This window comes from Dromiciops gliroides, chromosome 5 (genome assembly GCF_019393635.1).
Source record: "Dromiciops gliroides isolate mDroGli1 chromosome 5, mDroGli1.pri, whole genome shotgun sequence".
NCBI lineage: Eukaryota > Metazoa > Chordata > Mammalia > Microbiotheria > Microbiotheriidae > Dromiciops > Dromiciops gliroides.
In genome coordinates, this window is record NC_057865.1 from 59,831,912 (window position 1) to 59,854,446 (window position 22,535).

The 22,535-nt window shown below is 41.3% G+C and overlaps 1 protein-coding gene across 1 annotated transcript in view; it reads right to left on the bottom strand.

The window, feature by feature from the left end:
- DNAJC1 (DnaJ heat shock protein family (Hsp40) member C1) overlaps positions 1-22,535 on the bottom strand; it is a 264,938-nt gene that overhangs the window by 3,048 nt on the left and 239,355 nt on the right. Inside the window, exons 10-11 of the mRNA XM_043968912.1 lie at positions 8,345-8,393; positions 1,731-2,185 (exon numbers count right to left, since the gene is read on the bottom strand). Of these exons, the coding sequence (XP_043824847.1) occupies positions 1,731-2,185; positions 8,345-8,393 (504 nt within the window). The remainder of the gene's footprint in view (positions 1-1,730; positions 2,186-8,344; positions 8,394-22,535) is intronic.

The window sequence follows — 22,535 nt, forward strand, 5'->3', positions numbered from 1 at the left end:
CTCCCTGTCCAAACCTCTCTCTTTAGGGTCCATTATCAGGCTCTCTGGACGACCGGGAGGGCAAGCAACAGTGGCCAGGTACCATGCCCAACACTGAGATGAATGAACAAACCAGCTTGAAAATTCTTTCTGACTAAGGACTGAAAATGTCAATATACTGAGTTCGTTTCTGGGTCTCTTTATCCACAGAAGTTAGTATGACCAGCTCCCTTTTTCTAAACTAGTGTGAACTAATCAAATATGCAAATATGCCTGCTTATTCTTATAAGTGAGTCAAAGACAAGATGTTAACAGAAGTCAGGCAGACATAGGGAAAACTAATTTATTTCTGAAAAATTAGGGAGGCTGGATTGGGCAAATCTGAGCCTCTCAGTTTGGTTTAAGCAGCAATCCCAACTTTATGATTTTTTTAAGCATGGGTCTTTGCACTTAGACAGGAACATGGCCACAAGCTAGATTTTCCAACACAGAATTTCAATTAAAAAAACAAGAATTTAAATGAACATCAATTTGCCCAGAGGCTATTAAGTGATAGGCACATCCAACAGAATAGAGATTTGTTCTTTTGATATCTGAAAGTGTTCCTGGTGCCTCAGTCTGGTCTCTGAATACAGCTACAACTAAAGAGCAGTTATTACAATAAATAACACCCATGGGACTCCCTTTGTGTCAAGAAAGACCTGAGTTGAAAAGATCACACCCCAAAGCTCAACAGATCTGAACTGTCAGCTCTAGCTCACGAGAGGAAGGGAATTCCCAAGACGAGGGCCTTTGGTGGGTTTCCTTCTTTCAGTCTCCATGTGGGAGTCACTGACAGAAGGGTTTTGGCTGATGAACTTTCTCGGGGTAAGAAGTGAGTGGGAGGCTTCCGGTTAAGCCGTATCATGAGGTGCAGAAGCTAGACTGGGTATGCAGTACTAATTGTGGAGTCAGTCACAGAGCAAAACAGGGACCCAAGCTTCTCTGCTAGATGTTCCCCAATGACTTTACATCAGGGAACCCGTGAGGATTGTGGGGAAGCTATATGAGATGTGGGCATCCTGAGAGCTGAAGTCAGGCCTTGTAATTTTGTGAGAACTTTTGTTTTTGCTCCATACACCTCCACTTCCAAAGAGGAGAATACACAGCTGGCTTGTTTAGGTGTGTTGTGGTGGGGTTGATCTCAGATGAAGAGCAGGGAAGAGCATCCAACTAGTTCTTAAGGATTTCTTGGACACTGAGGTCCAGGGACATCATATGACTTGCCCACAGACACAGAGGGAACGTGGCAAAGCTGGATTTGAACCTGGCTCCCCTGGTCTCCAGCACAGCCCTCTCTGCATGGTGTTGCTCGGTTTCCTCCTGTTGGCTGTGCCAGTTCCATCTATTTATAAGATGGTGGATCACGGCACGTGTTTGGGAAGCATTGGGGTGGGGGAAATTGGGGATACAATTTGGAGTGAACTTTTCTCTGTCAGAAAACAGTCAGGCTCCAAAAGGCCTGAGACTATGACCTTGACTTCATTAACATTATGCTCTAATTAACTGAGCTGTAACAAGCACCTAGAAAGATATGGAGAGGTGACAGATGAGGAAGAATAGAGCTGTCTATTTATAGAGAAATAAGAGCTAGCTATAAATAGAAGGGATAAATGACAGATGACAGAATTGACCATAACTACCCAGTTTCCTCGACCCAGGACGGCAGCCATCGCTGGCTTCTTCCCTCCCCTCCCCTCCCGGTGACTGACCTTAGACTTGTCTGGCACACACTTGGCGATCTTGTCCCAACGATCCGATGTTCCCTTCGGGTACTGCTGTAAGGCCAGTTCCAGGAGCTTCTGCTGACTCTGCGTCCATAGCTCCTCAGCGGGGGGGCGGCCGCCGCGAGCTCTCCTCCGGCCCTCCTCATCGTCACTGGGCTCGTCCTGCTCGTTGACGTCAAAGTCTTTCTGCCTCTTCCCTCTGGACCTTTCTTCGGCCTCTTCTTTCGCAGTGGAGCTGGCCGGTTTGCGCCGCCTGTGCCTGGTTTCGGGCATCATCGTTTCACCAGGATCTCCTAGGCTGTCCCTGTGGTTCTCGGCCTCCTCATCTCCCACCTCTTTCTCTTCTCTCTGGGTGATGAGGTGGTCTGACAAAGTCACAGCAGTTCTCGTGGGCTTGGAGTTCTGGGCTGTGGATTTGAGTTCAGAAAGCCTCACCATTCCTGTGGGAAAGGGAAAGCTGGCTCAGATGGGAGGGGGCAAAGTCATTTCAGGTGACGAAGAAAGAGACATTGTTAAAAACAGCAACGACAGAATACATGACGAGTGTGAAATAACTTCTAGTCGTGAAAAAGCCCTTGCAGCTTAGGATGTGAAGAGGCACACTTTGTCCAAATGACCTCAAATTTGTGTATACTGACAACATCCACTGCAGCAGATAGGTCGATATTTTCTTCTGCTAAGACAGTGGAACACCGTCATTATCACCACCACCAGTTACATAGTGCTTTAAGGTTTGATAAGAACTTTGAAAAATATAGTAATAATAATAATAACAGCTATCAATGTACCAGGCACTGTGCCAAGTGCTTTAAAAGTATTATTTCATTTGATCCTGACAACAACCCTGAGAGGTAGGTACTGTTATTATCCCCCTGTTACAGTTGAGGAAACTGAGGTAGGTAGGGGTTAAATGACTTGCCTAGGATCACACATCTAGTAAGTGACTGTGGCCAGATTTGAACTGAGAGGTCTTCCTGACTCCAGGCCCAGTGTTCTGTGCACTGTACCACCCAGCTGCCTCGATTAATTAGGACATTAGTTCTAAGTAGATATTAACATTTTTAGAAACATTAAAAATGCAAATTAATTAAAAACACCTGTATCTTTAATAATAGTTTTTTAGAAATAGATTATATATTTGAAAGCTGTATTATCAAAGGTAAGATGAAAATAATGTAGAAACTCTGTATGATTCCCAATTACCGATGGAAAGTCTTTGCTTTGCCCACACTTGGATACGCCGTTAGAGACAACGAGGAAATGAAAGCACTCATGTTTATACAGTGTTTTACAGTTTACCAAGCACTTTGCTTACAACCCTGGAGATAGGTAGGCAAACTGTGTCATCCCCATTTGAAAGAAGGGTTTAGAAGACATGTGATTTGCTCAGTCACACAGCTGTCAAAAATATGAAGCCAGAACTTGAAGCTGACTCCTGACCCCCCAGCCCAGTGGTACAGTGAATAGAGTACTAGGCTTGGAGTCAGGAAGACCTGAGTTCAAATCTGACCTCAGCCACTTATTCGCTGTGTGACCCTGGGCAAGTCACTTAACCTCTGTTTGCCTCAGTTTCTCCAAACAGAAAATGGGGACAATAACACTTCTATCCCAGGGCCATTGTGAGGATCAAATCAGATAACATTTGTAAAGCACTTAGCACAATGCCTGGCACATAATAAATGCTAAATAACTTGCAGCCATTGTTGTTAATTAAGTTGTTTGTTTGTTTGTTTTTTAGTGAGGCAATTAGAGTTAAGTGACTTGCCCAGGGTCACACAGCTAGTAAATGTTAAGTGTCTGAGGCCAGATTTGAACTCAGGTACCCCTGACTCCAGGGCTGGTGCTCTATCCACTGCCCACCTAGCTGCCCCTTGTTAATTAAGTTTGTAAAAAAATCACCCTTCCTGCTAGAGTTTGCAGTGTCAGTAAATAGAAATCTGAGGTCATTTTGACAAAGTTATTTTAGTCATATTAAAGGATTTATTTAATTAAAATTTCAGATAATCAGGAAAAAGCATGCTGCTTCACTTTCCAAGTGGCAAGGGCAGTTACTCTACCCAGAGTTATTTCATGTCCACTACCCTGCCTCCTTGACCTGCTGTTTGAGGGAGCTTAGACTAACCATAGTCCTCACATAATGACAAAGGGCTGTTTTTTTTTTCCTTTTTTATTATGTTTTCTTTTTCTTTTTTTTTAGTGAGGCAATTGGGGTTAAGTGACTTGCCCAGGGTCACACAGCTAGTAAGTGTTAAGTGTCTGAGGCCAGATTTGAACTCAGGTCCTCCTGACTCCAGGGCCAGTGCTTTATCCACTGCGCCACCTAGTCGCCCCATGAAATTACTTTCAAATTCAAAGGTGATCTGTTGTGCTTTTGTGAGAACCTCAATGTCTCTTTCCCTTTTCAGACTTGGCCATTCATGCTCTTTGGAAATAATTCTAGATTTGGGACATCAGAGTTGTGTATCAAGAATAGTTATGGAGCAGTGGGGGGTGGGGGGTCAGGGAGAGGGATGGCTGGGGCTGCAAAGACTTTTCTAAGTCTGGAAGAAGCAAGAAAATTCTGGGCTTTCAGTCCTACCCCGCTACCCTATCTATGATTTCATTAATCATTGGTCTAAGGAACTTCCAGTGTAGAAATGTCCACAGGTAGGGCAGCTAGGTGGCGCAGTGGATAAAGCACTGGCCTTGGATTCAGGAGGACCTGAGTTCAAATCCAGCCTCAGACACTTGACACTTAACTAGCTGTGTGACCCTGGGCAAGTCACTTAACCCTCATTGCCCTACAAAACCAAACCAAACCAAACCAAACCAAAACAAAAAAAATGTCCACAGATGTAGGTAGATGTAGGCAACTTGTATCTAAAGCATTCTTTGATTTCCAGCTTTTCCTTAAAGAAACATGAATCAAGCACTGACTACATACAGAACACTGAGGGTGGGATACAAAATTGAAAGAAAAAAGATTTGGGGCCTGCCTCAGTAGAGCTCTCTGTGCAGTACAGGGCTGCAGTACACACCCCAAATGGTGATAATACAATTAATATAGGATCAATGTTGGAAAAAGGTGTGAACCAAGTCCTCTGGGAGGCAAAGGGGTGGTTGGGGGGACGGGGTGAGGCCTGGGAAGGATTTAAGGAAGCTTCATGGAGATGCCATTGGATTAGGGCCTCAGAGTTTGGCTAGGATTTCACTGGGTGGAAATGGGAGATGGGGCGGGGGCGAGAGAAGGGAGTTGGAGGCACAGGAAGTAATATGGGCAAAGACACTGAGGTGGGAGAGTGTGGGATGTGTGTGTGTGTGTGTGTGTGTGTGTGTGTGTGTGAATGGTGAATAGTCCAGTCCAGCTGAAATATGGTCTGTGTAGAGGGAAGTAGAATGAGAGAAAACTGGAAAAATTAGGTGACACCAGATTGTAGAGGTTCTTAAATATATGAGATTAAGGAATCTGAACTTTCTTATTCGGTAACAGGGAGCCTCTGGGGACTTTTGAGCAGAAGAGCGATATGTGCTTGGACCTGTACAGATGCAGTTCTGACCTGGATGTAGTATGAGAGACAGATTGGAGGAGGGAGAATAGATGTGAGAAACCAATTAGGGAATCCACTGACAGTGCATGTGTGTGGAAATGAGGGCGTATTACTAAGATGGTCGTAGTGGGAATGGGCGGAGGGCCTGGATACAAAAGAGAATCTAGAGGCAGAAGCAAACAGGTCTTGACAATTGATTTGGCAGCGTGGGGGAAGGAAAAAAAAATCAAAGGTACACACATTTTTAACAGAATTAGGGGAACCAGAAGGGTGAGCAAGGGTTTGAGGGTTTTTTTTTTAAAGCAAGATAGGTTCAGTTTAGCACACGAGTTGGGGAGGTGAGACATTCTGGTGAAGCTATCTTGTAGTCATCCTGCATCCAGAGATCCCTGTCCCCCCAAAGGATGGGGTACTCTTGGCCCTTTTTCTCATGCTCTGGGCTCCTCTCTATAATGGAGGAAAAGAACAGGGTATCTCAGAGGCCTCCAGAGTGGACAACCATCACTTTCCCTTTGGATGCGAAGGATAAGAATGCTCTTCTGGGGGACAAATGGTGACTAAAAGCATGTCATCAGGAGCCCTGGTGTCCACCCTGGCTCAGGGAACCCATTATAATGACTATAGATCCGACCTCCAATAAATGATAAGGCCTTAGTTTGGCTTGTGGCCAGGTTCAAGGGTCAGGAAATAGTTTTCACTGGACACTGAACAATAGTTCTGCTGCCCAGGCAAAGAATACCTGGAGGCTCATGTCTGTAAGCAGAATGGGTGGGAGTTTACAGGAGTAAAGGTTACCCAAAGGATGCCTGTGCATGGACAGGGATGTTAAGAGTGGTTCTCATAAAGTGCCAGCCCTGGATTCAGGAGTACCTGAGTTCAAATCCAGCCTCAGACACTTGACACTTACTAGCTGTGTGACCCTGGGCAAGTCACTTAACCCCCATTGCCCCGCAAAAAAAAAAAAAAAGAGTGGTTCTCAGCGACAGCTCAGCAGCCACACTCAGAAAACCAAAACATTTTAATTTAAAATGACTTTAAACTTTTTAAGGCTACTCAGTCACTCACTTGCTCTATCATTAATTCATCCACATGCATGTCTAAGCTGCATGTATTTACTATACATATAATCAATCATCCTTTTCCGTGTGACCAGAGGCCTTTTAGGATTCTAAGCCTCATCTCCTTCTGCAGATGAGTTCATACTGCAGGAGCTGGCTCTCCTTACCCCCCTGCTCTGTTCCTTTAAGGCTGGCCTGTTAGAAATCGGATGTCATCCCTGGGACACACTTGAGGTCTCTCAATATGGCCTTCTCCTCTCACTTAGGGGTGACCACACTACTGGGAGGAAGCGGGGAACTTCCTGCACAAACTGCTCCACCTCATTAACATAACAATCCCTCAATCCTTTGGGGTCATGGCTTGGAGGTGAGCCTGCTTCACATGACACTGAATGGGGCCACCCACCCTCAATGTGGCAGAGGAAACCAAACCACTTCCTGCTGTGCCAGGAGAGAGGAGAGGCCACCTCTGTGGAGGTGCATTGTTGAAAACACAGCTTGGCCATCGAGGGCCGGAGATTTGATGTGTGTGCGCACACCTGAGACTGGAAGGAGACTTGAGGGACCCTCGGCCCTCTGCCTTCAGTTCCTGTCTCCTTACCCCAAGCACAGAGATGCCAGAGACGTGCTGGGGAGTCTGGGGAGGAAATATCTTGGGGGAATTCAGGTCTCTATCAAGCCAAGCTCTTAGCATTCTCTCATTGAAGGATGTGTGTATGTGCGTGTGCATGTATGTGCATGCACCTGCATGTGAGTAGCAGAGAACACGGCTTTCCTCCAATAAGACCGTCAGCACCAGTTTGCCCGTTCTGTAAGCCCTGAAGGGCGTTTTCTGTGGGTGCACCGTGGGTCCCCAGACTGCTTAATCCTGCTGGCCAAGGTCCTTTTATTTATTGGGCGGATGAGGTAGTTAGGCGTAGATCATTTTCCAGAGGGTGAAGCTGGCACCAGCAGAGCCGCCCTTCCTCACCTTTCCCCAGGAGCCTTGCCTCTGACAGGGAGGCCCTCTGGCCAGCATAACGAAGTCCTGCTGCAGACCAGGGGGTCTCTAAAGTGTACATAAGGATCCCTCTGGGCCTTATAGAAAACCATACATTGACATGATCTATATTCAATCTGTTTTGTTTTTTGTTTTTTTTGCAGGGCAATGAGGGTTAAGTGACTTGCCCAGGGTCACGCAGCTAGTAAGTGTCAAGTGTCTGAGGCTGGATTTGAACTCAAGTCCTCCTGAATCCAGGGCTGGTGATTTATCCATTGCGCCACCTAGCTGCCCCTGACATTATCTATGTTCTGTTGTATTTTGTGTGTGTGTGTGTGTGGGGGGGGAGAATTGGGGTTAAGTGACTTGCCCAGGGTCACGCAGCTAGTAAGTGTCAAGTGTCTGAGACTGGATTTGAACTCAGGTCCTCCTGAATCCAGGGCCAGTGCTCCATTCATCGTGCCACCTAGCTGCCCCATGTCCTGTTGTATTTTTTTGTTTTGTTTTGCGGGGCAATGGGGGTTAAGTGACTTGCCCAAGGTCACACAGCCAGTAAGTGTCAAGTGTCTGAGGCCGGATTTGAACTCAGGAACTCCTGAATCCAGGGCCGGTGCTTTATCCACTGCGCCACCTAGCCACCCCCTCCTGTTGTATTTTTAAAATTTTTTGCCATTTTCCAATTTCATTTTAAACTGGGCCCCACTCCAGAGCGCTGTGGGTCTTGTGTTTGACCTTTCAGAGGATCACCTGAGACAGAAGTCACAGACCCAGAGGCATTAACTCTCCCAAGCATCCCCCAAGACCTTACCAATTCTCTTATGCCCTGTTGTTTACTATGGAGAAAGAGATACTTCTTTCCATGAATTTTACAGGTACTGTAACATTTCTTTTTTAAAATGTGTTTTCCTGATGGAAGCTATGCCCAAAGTTGGGCATGGAATCCCTGTCCCTGAACACCCCTTCCTATTAAGACCTTAATGAGAAAGGGATGTATTATTTAGTTGTCAGCGAATATGATATGATAATAACACACACCTGGGGCACACGTCACCGAATCCTTCAGCTGCTTGGCTTTCATTGTCACCTGTTTAAAAACACAAAAGTAAAATGTCTCAGTTGAAATGGTTGAGTGTTGGAACTGGAGTTTAAAATTCAGACCCAGGATGCATCAGACTGCATCTGTGTTTGTCCATAAGTCAATGAGATTTCAAAGGTTTTTATAGAACTGTAGATTTTGACAACTTTAGAGAGTTCCACCTGTCCTGTTCATGTGTGAGGAAAGAGGCTCACTGTGGCAAAATGACCTATCCAAAGCCACTCAGCTAGTGAGTGACAAAGACAGGATTGGAATTCAGGTATTTCCCCTTGATATTGCATTCTTTCAATGCACCAGTTTACATTTTTATAAACAAGTCACTTTCTAAAAGTGAAACATCATTTAAAAAATATACAAACCAAAGATGCTCCATATTTACTCCTTTTCTCTTCCTTCTACCTCCAAAAAGCAAACCCTAAATCAGTCCAAAAGCATGTTTCCTCCCATCAAAAAGCATAGAGGAAAAAGAAAAAAAAATTGAGTCCTAGGCTGCCTAAGTAGTTGGGATGCAGGCCATTCAGAATAATAATAGAGAGGAAGTGGGAAATAGAGAAGGATGAGACATCCTGGACATCTCCAAAGAAATCCTAAAACATCAGACCGACACGGCAGCCTGCACAGTAAGTTGGAAAGAAAGCACAAGGGCCTGATGGATGGACAAGGACCTCTGTCTGCTGTTAGAAGAACTGGGTCCAGGCTATGCCTCTGCCATTGGCTGGGTGGGTCTGGGCAGGTCACTTAACCTGCTGTGCTCAGAATACCTCTCCAAGACCGGTATGCCATGGTGGGAGAAAAAAAGTCCTCACCAGGAGCACGTTACACCACATTCCCAGGGGTAACCCAGGTCTGGATCCCCCACCCCCTATAGCCCCCAAGATTTAAGCTAAACCTTTTTTTTTTTTTTTAGTGAAGCAATTGGGGTTAAGTGACTTGCCCCAGGGTCACACAGCTAGTAAGTGTTAAAGTGTCTGAGGTCGGATTTGAACTCAGGTCTTCCTGACTCCAAGGCCGGTGCTCTATCCAGTGTGCCACCTAGCTGCCCCTAAGCTAAACTTTTAAACTAAAATGTCCAGTAGAACAGTAACATAATTAGCTACTTTCTGAAGTGACATTTTTATTCAAATTACACTTTTCCCCCTGTTTGCTTTGTCTCAGTTCTAGAAGGAGCAGGGAAATGAAATTTGGAAAGAGGCGTATTTTTGTCCAAGGTGGAGAAAGCTACAAGTGCGGGCACATGTTTCAGAGCAGACAAAGATCACTTTCCTCTGTCTTCAGAGAGGACGGGATCAGAGGGGAAAAAAGATTTAGGTTAGCTTTGGCTGCAGCATGCATGATGCTTTGTGCCAAGGAGACATTCTGCTGGAGAATAATCACATACAAAGTTGTGCTTAAGTTTAGACTCTTGACAATTTTGCTATGTACTAGTAAGGCCCCAAGACATAGTTTTCAGCATGGAAATAAAGAAATCAGAGAGAGAGCTGTCAGCAATGTACATTGCAGCAGGTGTAAGATGGATATGGCTGAAAAGTCATTTCCACGATTCAGAACAAAGAGCATCTGCAAATGATGTGTTTGCTAATGAGCTCCCGTTTACTGAATTGCTCTTCCTGAGTCAGGCCCTGTGCTAAGTGCTGGGGTTACAAAGAAAGGGGCAAGATAGTCTCCACCATACAGGAGCTCACAGTCTAAGGGGGGAGCCAGCAAGAAGAAACTCTGTGAAAACAAGATCTGGACAGGCGGGATGAAAGATTGTCCAGAGAGGGAAGGCACTGGAATTCTGGGTGATCAGGAAGGGCCTCCTCCAGACTGTGGGCTTCTGCTGAGACCCTTTTCCAAGGGCTCCATTGTAGCCGTTTTTGCCTGATGCCTTGCAGGAAGAATGTCCTCTGAGGGCATGACGCACAAGGATGGTCTGGGATTTGCTGCAGTTTCCAAGCAATCAACAGTTACGTCTCACAAACTGAACTAGTGATAGATACGGAGTATGTGAGTGTGCATCCTCAGTCATTTTGGTCTGCTCTTTACCAGGGAGATGGCAATAAGTTCATAGAGGAAGCCTTGATGGCCCAAATGAAATCTTGTCTAGTTTCCTCTAAGGCTCAGCTCAGGGACTACCTCTACCATGAAGTCTTCCCGAGTTACGCTGTTAGCACTTTCTCTTTCCTCTCCCAGGTTCTCCTCCATCTACTCTGTATATATCCTGTAGGTATTCATTCATTTATCCTTCCTTCCTTCCACACCCTCCTCTCTCTTTCTTTTTTCCAATCTTAATGGTAGTTTATTTTTCTTCCAGTTACATGTAAAGATAGTTTTCAACATTTCAACATTTGTTTTTTTATAACATTTTGAGTTCCAAATTTTTTTCCTTCCCTCCCCCCTCCCCAAGACAGAAAGCAATGTCATATAGGTTATATGTGTACAATCACATTAAACATTTTTCCACATTAGTCTTGTGAAAGAAGAATCAGAACAAAAGGGAAAAACCTCAGAAAAGAAAAACAACAACAACAAAAAGCCAGCAGAAACTGTATGATTCAATCTGCATTCAGATCCGACACGTGGAGGACATTTTCCACCACATTCTTTCTACACTGTCTGCATTAGAATGGAAACTTCTGGAGGACTACAGTCCTTGAGAACAGGGACTTATTTTTTATTTCTATAATATACATATGTATCTATTCCTATCCGTAGTGAATATTTAATGAATTCTCTCTGATTGATTCCTCAAATTATCTTATGTATCCATTGACATACTGTATCCCTCCTAGAGAATGCAAACTCTCAAGACACTTTTTTCAGTTTTTGTCTCTAACCGCAGTGCTTACCATGGTTCCCAGCTTATAGCAAATGTGTAAAAATGTTTGTTGATAATGACCAAGCAGAGGACTCAAGATGAAACATGTTCTTCACCTCCAGACTGACTCAGAGGGCAGAACAAAGAATCTTTTCTTTCTTTTTTCTCTTTTTTGGGGGGGACATGGCTAATATGGGAATTTATTTTGCACAACTATACATATTTGTAACAGTCTGGTTTTTTTTTTTTTCCCTTCTCAATGTATGGTGGGGTGGGGAGAGAAATGGAGAGAATTAAAAAAAAAATACAAAATAAAGACGGGATAAAAACCAACAAAACAAAATGTTTGCGGACTTGAATAAATCTGCCAATAGGTCCTTGGCTAATTGCAAATCTGGTCCATCTAGGCTTAGATTTAATCTTCCAAAATCCTGACTGAGTGTCTTCTAGCCTCAACACCTAGACTCTCACTAAAGATGCATACAAACTCTTAGTTTGATGTCCATTTGCCTAAGCCAAAATATCTTTTGCCCCCATACCTCATCAACCATTATTTATTTGCATCTCGTTTTCACCTAAAAGTCATGATTCAGACTTCTATATTAATTCCTTTTTTCTTTTATATAAGGAGCTGCAAAGTACTTTCAGTGAACTAGTCCCAATGATTTTTTTAAAAAAACAACAACAAAAAACCTGGCATCTCAGAGAGTTGTTTGGTGTTCATACATAAACACTTGAGTATAATAAGGCTTCTGGGAATGGTATCACCAACAAGGCTTCTCACAGAGCCACAGAATTGATTTGAGGACTTCTAGTGATGAGAGTGTTTGGAGTAGGTTGAGGGATGGTTTGGCCAGTGCTCAGCACTACACAGCTGTAGTAATCTGAAATATTCTTCAGAGCCACCATAAGAGACAGAACACATCAGAGGCTCCTCTTTTCATCTAAGTGCTCTCTATATTTTTATTTCTTGGGAAGGCAAAAGCTAGCACTTGTCTTCTTGTACAGCTTTCTTAGCTCTCGCACTTCAAAGATTTACCTATGAATCTCAGCATCGCCACTAAAATAGCCATTCCCTCTGACAATCAGCTACTTGCTGGAACTGTCTTGTGCCTCTTTTTCTATCCTTAGCCCTTAGCACAGTATCTTCCACTTAATATCTCTGAACCTCAGTTTCCTTTCTGTAAAATGGTGATAACACTTGTATAACCTACCATATGTGATTATTATGAGATGCAAGGGAGAGAAATTTATAAAATATTAAAGTCTCATAGAAATATCAGTTATTTTATAATGATGACCAATTCATATTTCTGTAGAATTTCTCTGTCTTCAAATTAACCCTTATCTCAGTAGAGGCCATGTACATAGACAATGATGGTCAAGTCTTTCATTTTGGTTCAGAGACAGGTATGGTATTATCAGAGAAATAATGATGCCTCTAGACAGATTGGGCAGTCCCCAGATTAAGTGGCTAAATAACTGAAAATTCAATGCTTTATTCCCCCCCCCCCAGGACATATCTATCACTATGCCTAGTTTCTTTTTAAAATTATTTTGTGTTACATTTCAAGCTCCAAGATGTCTCCCTCCCTTTGTACCCCTGAACTAGCAAAGGTCACCATTTGACATCTGTCTGTACACACAACCACGTACATATATATACACACACACACACAATCATATACTACAACTTGTTTAGCTATTCCCCAATTGATGGGCATCCCCTCACTGTCCAGTTCTTTGCCACCACAAAGGAAGCTGCTATAAATATTAGAAAATGTAGGTTATTTTCCTTCTCCCCTGATCACCTTGTGAAACAGACCTAATAGTGTTAATACTGCGCCAAAGAGTATACACAATTTTATAACTCTTTGGGCATAATTCCAGATTGTTCTCCAAAATGGTTGGATTAGTTCATAGTTCCAACAACAGTTCAGTTCCACATCTCCTCCAACATTTGTCATTTTCTTCTTCTATCATTTGAACAAATATGATAGGTATGTGATATCTCAAAGTTGTTTTAATTTGCTTTTCTCTAATAAATAAGGATTTAGAGCATTTTTTCATTTGACTATATATAGCTCTGACTTCTTCCAAAAACTACCCTTTTATATCCTTTGACTATTTATCAACTGAGGAAATGAGTCATATTCTTTTTTTTTTAATTTAATTTAATTTGTTTTGCAGGGCAATGAGGGTTAAGTGACTTGCCCAGGGTCACACGGCTAGTGTCAAATGTCTGAGGCCGAATTTGAACTCAGGTCCTCCTGAATCCAGGGCTGGTGTTTTATCCACTGTACCACCTAGGTGCCCCGAGTCATATTCTTATAAATTTGATAGAGTTCTCTACATATTTGACAAATACATTTATTTAAGATTATAGTGACATTATTTGTCAATTATTGACAAATATATTTGATATTGTCATATTTGTCATATTGACATTTACTTGAGAAATTGTCTATAAAATATTTTCCCCCATTTTTTGCTTTCCTTCTAATCTTGATTACATTCGTTTTATTTGTAGAAAGCCTCTTTGATTTAACAATCAAAATTATCCACTTTACATCACACAATGCTCTCTATCTCTTGTTTATTCATAAATTCTCCTATCCATTGTTCTTATAGGTAATATGGTTCATGTTCTTCTAATTTATTTATGCTATCTCCCTTTATGTCTAGGTCATGTATCCATTTTGACCATATCTTGGTAAATGGTATAAGGTATTGGTCTATACCTGATTTCTGCCAGACTGCTTTCCAGTTTTCCCAACAATTCTTTTTTTAAACCAAATAGTGAATTCTTATCCCCAAAGCTTAAATCTTTACATTTCTCAAACACAAGGTTACTACAATCATTTACTACTGTGTATTTTATCTCTGCTCTGTTCCACTGATCCATCTTTCCACCACATCTAGAACCATGTCAACTCTAGTTTTAGACTTCTCTTCCTGTCTTATCAGTGATATGTTGACTCTCTAAAGCTTGCTGTGTCCATACATTTACTCAATGTTTATCCAGCACCATGTATATTATATGATACTATCACATGCTATATAATTTCGCTGTACTTGGCACAGGGGATGCAAAGAATTTGGATCAATTAATTGATCCCAAGGGACTGAATGAGGAAGTATATCTACTTACTCTGGGTAGAAAGGTTGTAGACTATTGTGATGGAATGAGATACATTTTGTCAGACATGGACAATGGGTAGGCTCGTTTTATGTAACTGTGCTTTGTTACAAGGGAGGATTGTAGTGAAGGGGGAAGTTATTAGGAAGCAAAAATGACATAAAAATCCTAAAATCATCAATAAGACAGTGAAAAAAGACATAAACGTGTACAGATATTTTTATGTAGCACCCTGAAGTTCCATGATAATTTTCTAGCTAAGGTCTTATGTCTTATGAAAGTAAAATTATTACATTACAAAAGCAGTAAGAATAATACATCTCACATTGTTGGAAAGAGTATGAATTATAAATGGTCAAGACAGATTATGAGAAACAAGATAGTTTACTACCATTATTTAAAAAGTAAAAAAGCTTTTGCACAAATAAAGATAAATGCAGCTAGAATAAAAAGGAAAGATATGGATGGGGGAAATCTTTGCAAGGAAGATTTCTGATAAAAGTCTAACATTCAAAATTTATAGGGAAGAGATATAAATCTATTTTATCAAGAGCCATTACTCAATAGATAAGTGGTTAAAAGATAGGGACATACAGTTCACAAATTATGAGCCACCATCTAAAAATGGTGCTCAAATCCCTAACAATTCATATCAACACAATTTTATCATCAGCTCATACTCATTAAATTGGCAAAGGTAGTAAAAGATAGATTCAATGGAGGAATGTGGGAAAAGAAACTATGCTATGCAGTCTTCCTAAATATCTAAAATCTTTTTTTTTTGCTTAAAAATACTCATTTGTTTAACTTACAGCAGGCAATGGTTGGGGCTACTCCTTTAGCTCCTACCCCATCTAGTGTCCCAATTGTTTTCCTAACACAGTCTCAGAAAGCTGGAGATGGCTTCTAAGTTTCCTTGATGCAAAAGAATACTTTTTTTTTTAAACTATCTCCTACAATCCCTACCATGGTCTAACATATTAGTAGATACACAGTAGATGTAAAAATACTTGCTAAGAGATGGCTTCATGTGGAAATTGGTGTTTGATACGAATTTTGAAAGAAGTGAGGGATTTTATGAGGTAGAAGAGGGAAGGAGGAGGGCATTCTAGGTATGGGGATAGCCAGTGCAAAGGCATGGAGATGGGAGATGGAAGAAGAACATAAAAGTGTGGTTGAATACAAGAAGAATGGTGTAAGGAATTAAAGCTCAGAATGAGGTGAGCTAAGACAACAGAAAGTTTCTTAAAACTATATTAGGGAAAGAGAAGGATCACTTTGGGGTGAATGAAATATAGCTGACAAGTGAGAGAAGGCAGAACTGTTCAATAATTGTCTGTTTTCTCTGTTAAGGAGGATGACCTCTGGCCTGGAAAGGAATGAACAAAAATGGCTAGTGACTATAAGCAAGGAGATGAGAGCATTAAGCTGCCCTTGATGAATTCAAAGAACTCTGGCCCTGAAGAAGTACATGCAGTGGAACATTCTGCCTTCTCCAGAGCATGTTCCAATTTCCCCAAAAGATAATAGAATAGAATCTGCAAACTACAGATCAGGGAGCATGACTTCAATCCTTGGCAAAGTTCTAGAAGAAAGCGAGCAGGGGGCAGCTAGGTGGCGCAGTGGATAGAGCACTGGCCCTGGATTCAGGAGGACCTGAGTTCAAATTCGGCCTCAGACACTTAACACTTACTAGCTGTGTGACCCTGGGCAAGTCACTTAACCCCAATTGCCTAGCAAAAAAAAAAAAAAAAAAGAGTACAACTCTAGAAGAAAGTGAGCAGCGCCAAGTGCTAGCTTGGCTTCATCAAGAATAGGTCATGTCACACTAATAAGATGTCCATTTTTGACAAGGATACTAAACTGGTAGAGCAGTGGAATGTGGTAGATACAGTTTACTTAGATTTTTAGGAAAATACTTGATAAATATCTAATGCTATTCTTGTGAAAATTATGGAGAGATGTGGCATCTGCTCACACAAGGTTTCTGAAACCACCCCCTTCATCATTTCTTTACAGCACAACAGTATTCGATCACATACATCTACCATAACTCGTTCAGCCATCCCCCCACTTAAAGGGATGTCTTTAGTTTATAATTCTTTGACATTGCAACAAAGGTGCTATAAATATTTCTGTACATGTGTTCTTTTTCAATTTTTTTCATTTATTTAGAATTTTATTTCCCCCCAATTACACGTAAAAACAATTTTAACATCCATCTAAAAAACTTTGTGTTCCAAATTCTCTTCCTTCCCCCACCCCCACCAAGAACCCAAGTAATTCAATATAAGTTATACATGTGTAGTCATGCAAAACAGTTACACATTAGTCAGGTTGTAAAAGAAAACAGACACAAAAAAACTTAAGAAAAAGAAACTTCAAAAATATGCTTCAATCTGTATTCAGACACCATCAGTTCTTTCTCTGGAGATGGATCACATTTTTTAAAAGTCCTTCAGAGGAGCAGGGCAGTAAATGAATTTTACACTCTTCAGAAAAGGCTCAAAGATCTTAAACTCATCAGAGCTGCCTCAAGGAGGGACTAATAGACACACCCAACTGGGTGGAGTAATCTATTTAATCTGGGCAGTAAATGAGCCTAACACTCATCAAAATTGGCTCAAAGACCTCAATCTCATTAGAATTGGCTCAAGGAGGGAATAATGTACACACTCAATTGGGTGGAGTAATCTCTATAACCCTGCAGGAAAATAGGAGGGGAAAGGGATAAAGAGAGAGGGGCAAAAGAAGGAAGGGCAGAGTGGGGGAGGGGACAGACAGAAGCAAATCCCTTTTGAAGAGTGACAGGATGAAAGAAGATGGATAATAGAATAAATATCATGGGGAAGGGAATAGGATGGAAGGGAAACAGTTAACAATAGTAATTATGAAAAAGAGAAAAGGCGGAAAAATTGTACAAAAATATTTATAGCAACTCTTGGTGGAGGCTAAGAATTGAGAATCAAGGGAATGTCCATCAATTGAGGAATGATGGAAAAAGCTGTGTTATATGATTGTAGTGGAATGGACTTGTGCTACAGGAAATGACAAACAGGATGATCCCCAAAAAACCTTGAAAGACTAATAATGAACATTGATGTATAGTGAAGTGAGCAGAGCTGAGAGGACATTGTGCGTAGTGACAGCAGTATTGTTCAATGAGTAATTGTGAATGATATAACTACTCTCAGCAGTGCAAGGATCCAAGACAATCCCAAGGAACTAATGAGGAAGCTTACTATGCACCCCTATAGAAAGAACTGATAATAAGAACACTTGTGGATTGTACATATATAACCTGATTTCGATCTTGTGGAGGGGGGAGGAAAGGGAGGGAGAGAGGGAGAAAAATTTAGAACTCTAAATCTTATGAAAATGAATGTTGAAAACTACCGTTACATGTAAATGGAAAATGTTTGTTGAAAGAAAAAAAAAAAGTCCTTCAGAGTTGTCGTGGATCAACTGATCATCTTATAATATTGCTATTACTTTGTATACAGTATATCTCACTTTGGATCAGCTCATGTAATTCTTTCCAGGTTTTTCTGAGAGCATCCTGCTCTTCATTTCTCAGTTACTGTTGCTAACTGAATTTCCCTCCATCCTACTCGGTCCCCATGTCATTTACTCTATTTTCTATCTTCTTTCACCCTTTCCCTCCTCAAAGGTGTTTTGATTCCAACTGCCCCCTTCCCCAATCTGCCCTCCCTTCTATCACCTCCTCCCCACCTCTTATCCCCTTCCTCTCCTACCTGCAGGGTAAGATAGATTACTATACTCAATTGAGTGTGAATATTATTTTCTCTTTGAGCCAATTCTGATGACAGTAAGGTTTACTCATTCCCTAGCACCTCTACCATCTCCCCCTCTACAAGCCTTTTTTTTTCATTTTTTCATTTATTTATTTACTCATTCATTCATTCATTTATTTATTTTGGGTGAGGCAATGGGGGGGTTAAGTGACTTGTCCAGGGTCACACAGCTAGTAAGTGTTAAGTGTCTGAGGCCGAATTTGAACTCAGGTCCTCCTGAATCCAGGGCCAGTGCTTTATCCACTGCGCCACCTAGCTGCCCCCTCCACAGGCTTTTTCTTGCTTTTTATGTGAAATATTTTACCCATTCCACCTCTTCCTTTCCCCTTCTCCCAGTGCATTCCTCTCTCACCCCTTAATTTAATTTTTTTAAAGATATCATCTTTTCATATTCAATTCACACCTGTGCCCTCTGTCTAGATATACTCCATCCACCTGCCCTAATAATGAGAAGGTTCTTATGAGTTATAAGTATCATCTTCCCTTGTAGGAATGTAAACAGTTTAACCTTTTAATATCCCTTATGGTTTCTTTTTCTTGTTTACCTTTTTATGCTTCTCTAGAGTCTTGTATTTGAAAGTCAGATTTTCTATTCAGCTAAAGTCTTTGCATCAAGAATGTCTTAAAGTCCTCTTTTTCATTGAATTCATATTTTTCCCCTGAAGGATTATAATCAGTTTTTCCAGGTAGATGATTCTTGGTTGTAATCCCAGTTCCTTTGCCCGCCAGAATATCATATTCCAAGCCCTCTGATCTTTTAGTGTAGAAGCGGCTAAATCTTGTTATCCTGACTGTAGCTCCACAATACTTGAATTGTTTCTTTCTGGCTGCTTGCAGTCTTTTCTCCTTGACCTGGGAGCTCTGGCTATAATATTCCTGGGAGTTTTCATTTTAGCATCTCTTTCAGGAGGTGATCAGTGGATTCTTTCAATTTCTATTTTACCTTTTGGTTTTAGAATATCAGGGCGGGGCAGCTAGGTGGCGCAGTGGATAGAGCACCGGCCCTGGAGTCAGGAGGACCTGAGTTCAAATCCAGCCTCAGACACTTAACACTTACTAGCTGTGTGACCCTGGGCAAGTCACTTAACCCCAATTGCCTCACTAAAAAAAAAAAAAAAGAATATCAGGGCAATTTTCCCTGACAATTTCTTGGAAGATGATGTCTAGGCTATTTTTTTGACCATGGATTTCATTCAGGTAGCCCAGTAATTTTCAAATGATCTCTCCTGGATCTACTTTCCAAGTCACTTGTTTTTCCAATGAGATATTTCACATTACCTTCTATTTTTTCATTCTTTTGGTTTTGCTTTATTGTTTCTTGATTTCTCATAAAATCATTAGCTTCCATTTGCTCAATCCTAATTTTTAGGGAATTTTTTTTCAGTGAACTTTTGTGCTTCTTTTTCCATTTGGCCAATTTGCCTTTTCAAGGCATTCTTTTCCTCATTGGCTTTTTGTACCTCTTTTATCATTTGGCCAAGTCTGTTTTTTAAGGTGTTATTTTCTTCAGTGTTTTTTTGGTGTCTCCTTTTCCAAACTGTTGATTTTTTTTTTCATGATTTTCTTGCATCACTCTCATTTCTCTTTCCATATTTTCCTCTACCTCTCTTACTTTATTTTCAAAGTCCTTTTGAGCCCTTCTATGGCCTGAGACCAATTCATATTTTTCTCAGAATCTTTGGCTGTAGGAGCTTTGATTTTGTTATCTTCTTTTGAAGGTGTATTTTGATCTTCCTTGTCACATAGAAACTGTCTATGGTCAGCATTTTTTTTTTCTGTTTGCTCATTTTCCTAGCCTATTGCTTGACTTTTAACTCTTTGTTAAAGTGGGGCCCTGCTTCCAGGGTGGAGGGTGCACTGTCCAAAGCTTCAGGGGGTTTGTGCAGCTGTTTTCAGAGATACTTCTAGGTATTTGTAAGTTTTTAGTTCTCCCAAGGTGGTATGATTAAGGAGAGGTATGTTTACCACTCTCCTGGCCTGGGCTCTGGTCTGCAAAACACCACAGACCTGCTCTTCTGCCTTGGAACTATGACCAGAGTCCCACTCCACTGTAGCTGCAAGCTCTTATGTGCTTGTGCTCCCCCCTGGCCTGGGACTGCCCCAAGACTGTAACCTGGATCTGAGCATGGGCAAAACAACAGAGTCCTGCCTCAGTGCTAGCAAAGAGATCCCTGTAATCTCCTTCTGGCCAGTTGTTTGACCCCCTTCCCATCTGTGGGCTGAGTTCCAGAAGCAGTTGCTGCCACTGCTGATTCAGAGGCTCCCAAGGCCTGCTCCTGGTTTTCTGGGGCTGGATCTGTGCTCCAATCTCACCCTGGTAAAAGAGACCTTTCCTGCCAACCTTCTAAGTTGTCTTTGGATAGAAAATTATTTCATCCTGTCTTTTTGTGTGTTCTGCTGCTTCAGGAATTGTCTTACGACATTATTTGAAGGTATTTGGAAGGGTCTTGGGGAGAGCTCAGGCCTTTCCTCTGCCATCTTGGCTCCACCCCATTTCAATTTTTTTTTTTTAATCTTTGTGATACAAATGTAGTAGTGGTATTGCTGGGCTAAAGGGCATGCAAAGTTTAATAACTTTTAGGACATCATTCTCCATTGAATGTTTTCCAGAATGGCTAGACCAGTTCACAGCTCCACCAACAGAGCATTAATGTGCCTATTTCCCCAAAGGCATTTGTCATTTCCCATTTTTGCTAACTTTGCTTATCTGATGGGTGTGAGGTTGAACCTCAGAGTTGTTTTAATTTGCATTTCTCTAATTATTAGTGATTTAGAGCAGAGGCATCAAACTTGACCTCATTTGTCTGAAAAACTCCTCAATGCTGTCTGAACCAGAGGAAAATATAATTGGGAAGTATTTTTAAAAAATATTCAGTACAACATAATTTGGACTTACAGAGTTTGACACTACTGATTTAAAGTACTTTTTATATGACTCTTGATAGCTTTGATCTCTTCCTTTAAAGAATGTGCCTGTTCATATTATTGGCCATTTATTAGTTGGGGAATCAGCCAACCCCTTTCTTAAAGATTTCTTGAAATCAAGAACTTACAACCTACTTAGGAATTATGGATAATGGTTAAGGAGAAACAAAGGCTCTAGAATCTGCTCCCCCCAGGTCTAGAGATCTTTAAGAAAATCAATAGGAAATGGAATGTGCCAAAACAAAACATATACTTCCATTCCTCTTCCCCTGATATAGCCTGGAGTGGCTGATAACAATGATCCGTGCATCGCAATTTTCAAACTCATCCTAGAATAGTGGTGATATTTTAACTCCTAAGCTGATAATGAAAATTATGCAACTGTGAAGTTCATTACTCTCATTTGCTCATATTTATTTTTGGCTAATTTTCTTTTCGAACTTAGCACTTACCACTTGCTGAGAATTAATGTTTTTGCTTTCAAATCCAAATTGCAATTTGTTACCTGAACATTAAATAGAGCACTCAAACAGGTCTGCCTGGTGGGAAACAGTGTGTTGTTCATGTTCTTAATATGTCTTCAATCTTTCTAAAACTTCTCTCTGGATAATCTGCCTCACTAGAAGGAGCAGAAGACATTGCCACACAAAATAGAAAACACCGAGGAGTCATGTAATTTTTGTGCTGGAAGAGACCTCAGAAATCATGCCAACCCCCCACATTTTACAGATGAAGAAACTGAGGCACAGAGTTTAAGGGCCTTGTCAAGTTCAGACTGTTGAGTGCCAGTGCCAGGAACTGATCTCAGGTCTCCTGACTTCCAGACCTGTAAACTTTTACACATATAATGCCGTCTCTTTACCACTAATAATAGGGTACTAAAACCTTCTTACTTGTAGCCTGTGGTAGGGATAGAAAGGTTCTTATTTGCTACTTCATGGATAAAACCTTTTGTAACATTTATGCTGGGGGTTAATTCTGAAGATTTTATTTTAGCCCATTAGGCCACCCAAATGGCTAAACAACAACTTCCCAGTTGTCACCCAAATTTCTCGCCTTTAATTATATAAATAACGACACAGCAGATGGCAGTGAAGACTAGTCACTTCCCAAAGGAAAAGGCCCAGGTACTGGACCATTAGGCTTCCTTACCTTCCTACTACCACAGTTCTTTTAGTTCTAAGGTACATTTTTTCCCAGTCCTTGGGTCTGTGGTCTTATACCAAATTCCATGGATGTTGGTTGGATTGGCCTAGAAATCATATGTAATAAAACCTTGTCTTTCACATTTTTTTTCCTGGAAGCTGGAGAAATAGCCACAAAATAGCATCAAAACACTAAGGAAGATGGAAAGCATTGCTTTTATCTGGATAATGAACAACAATCACGGAGCGTAATGTAGTTATTGTGTAAAATGGTCAGCATGAACTTTCTCTAGCTCAATAACCAATGAA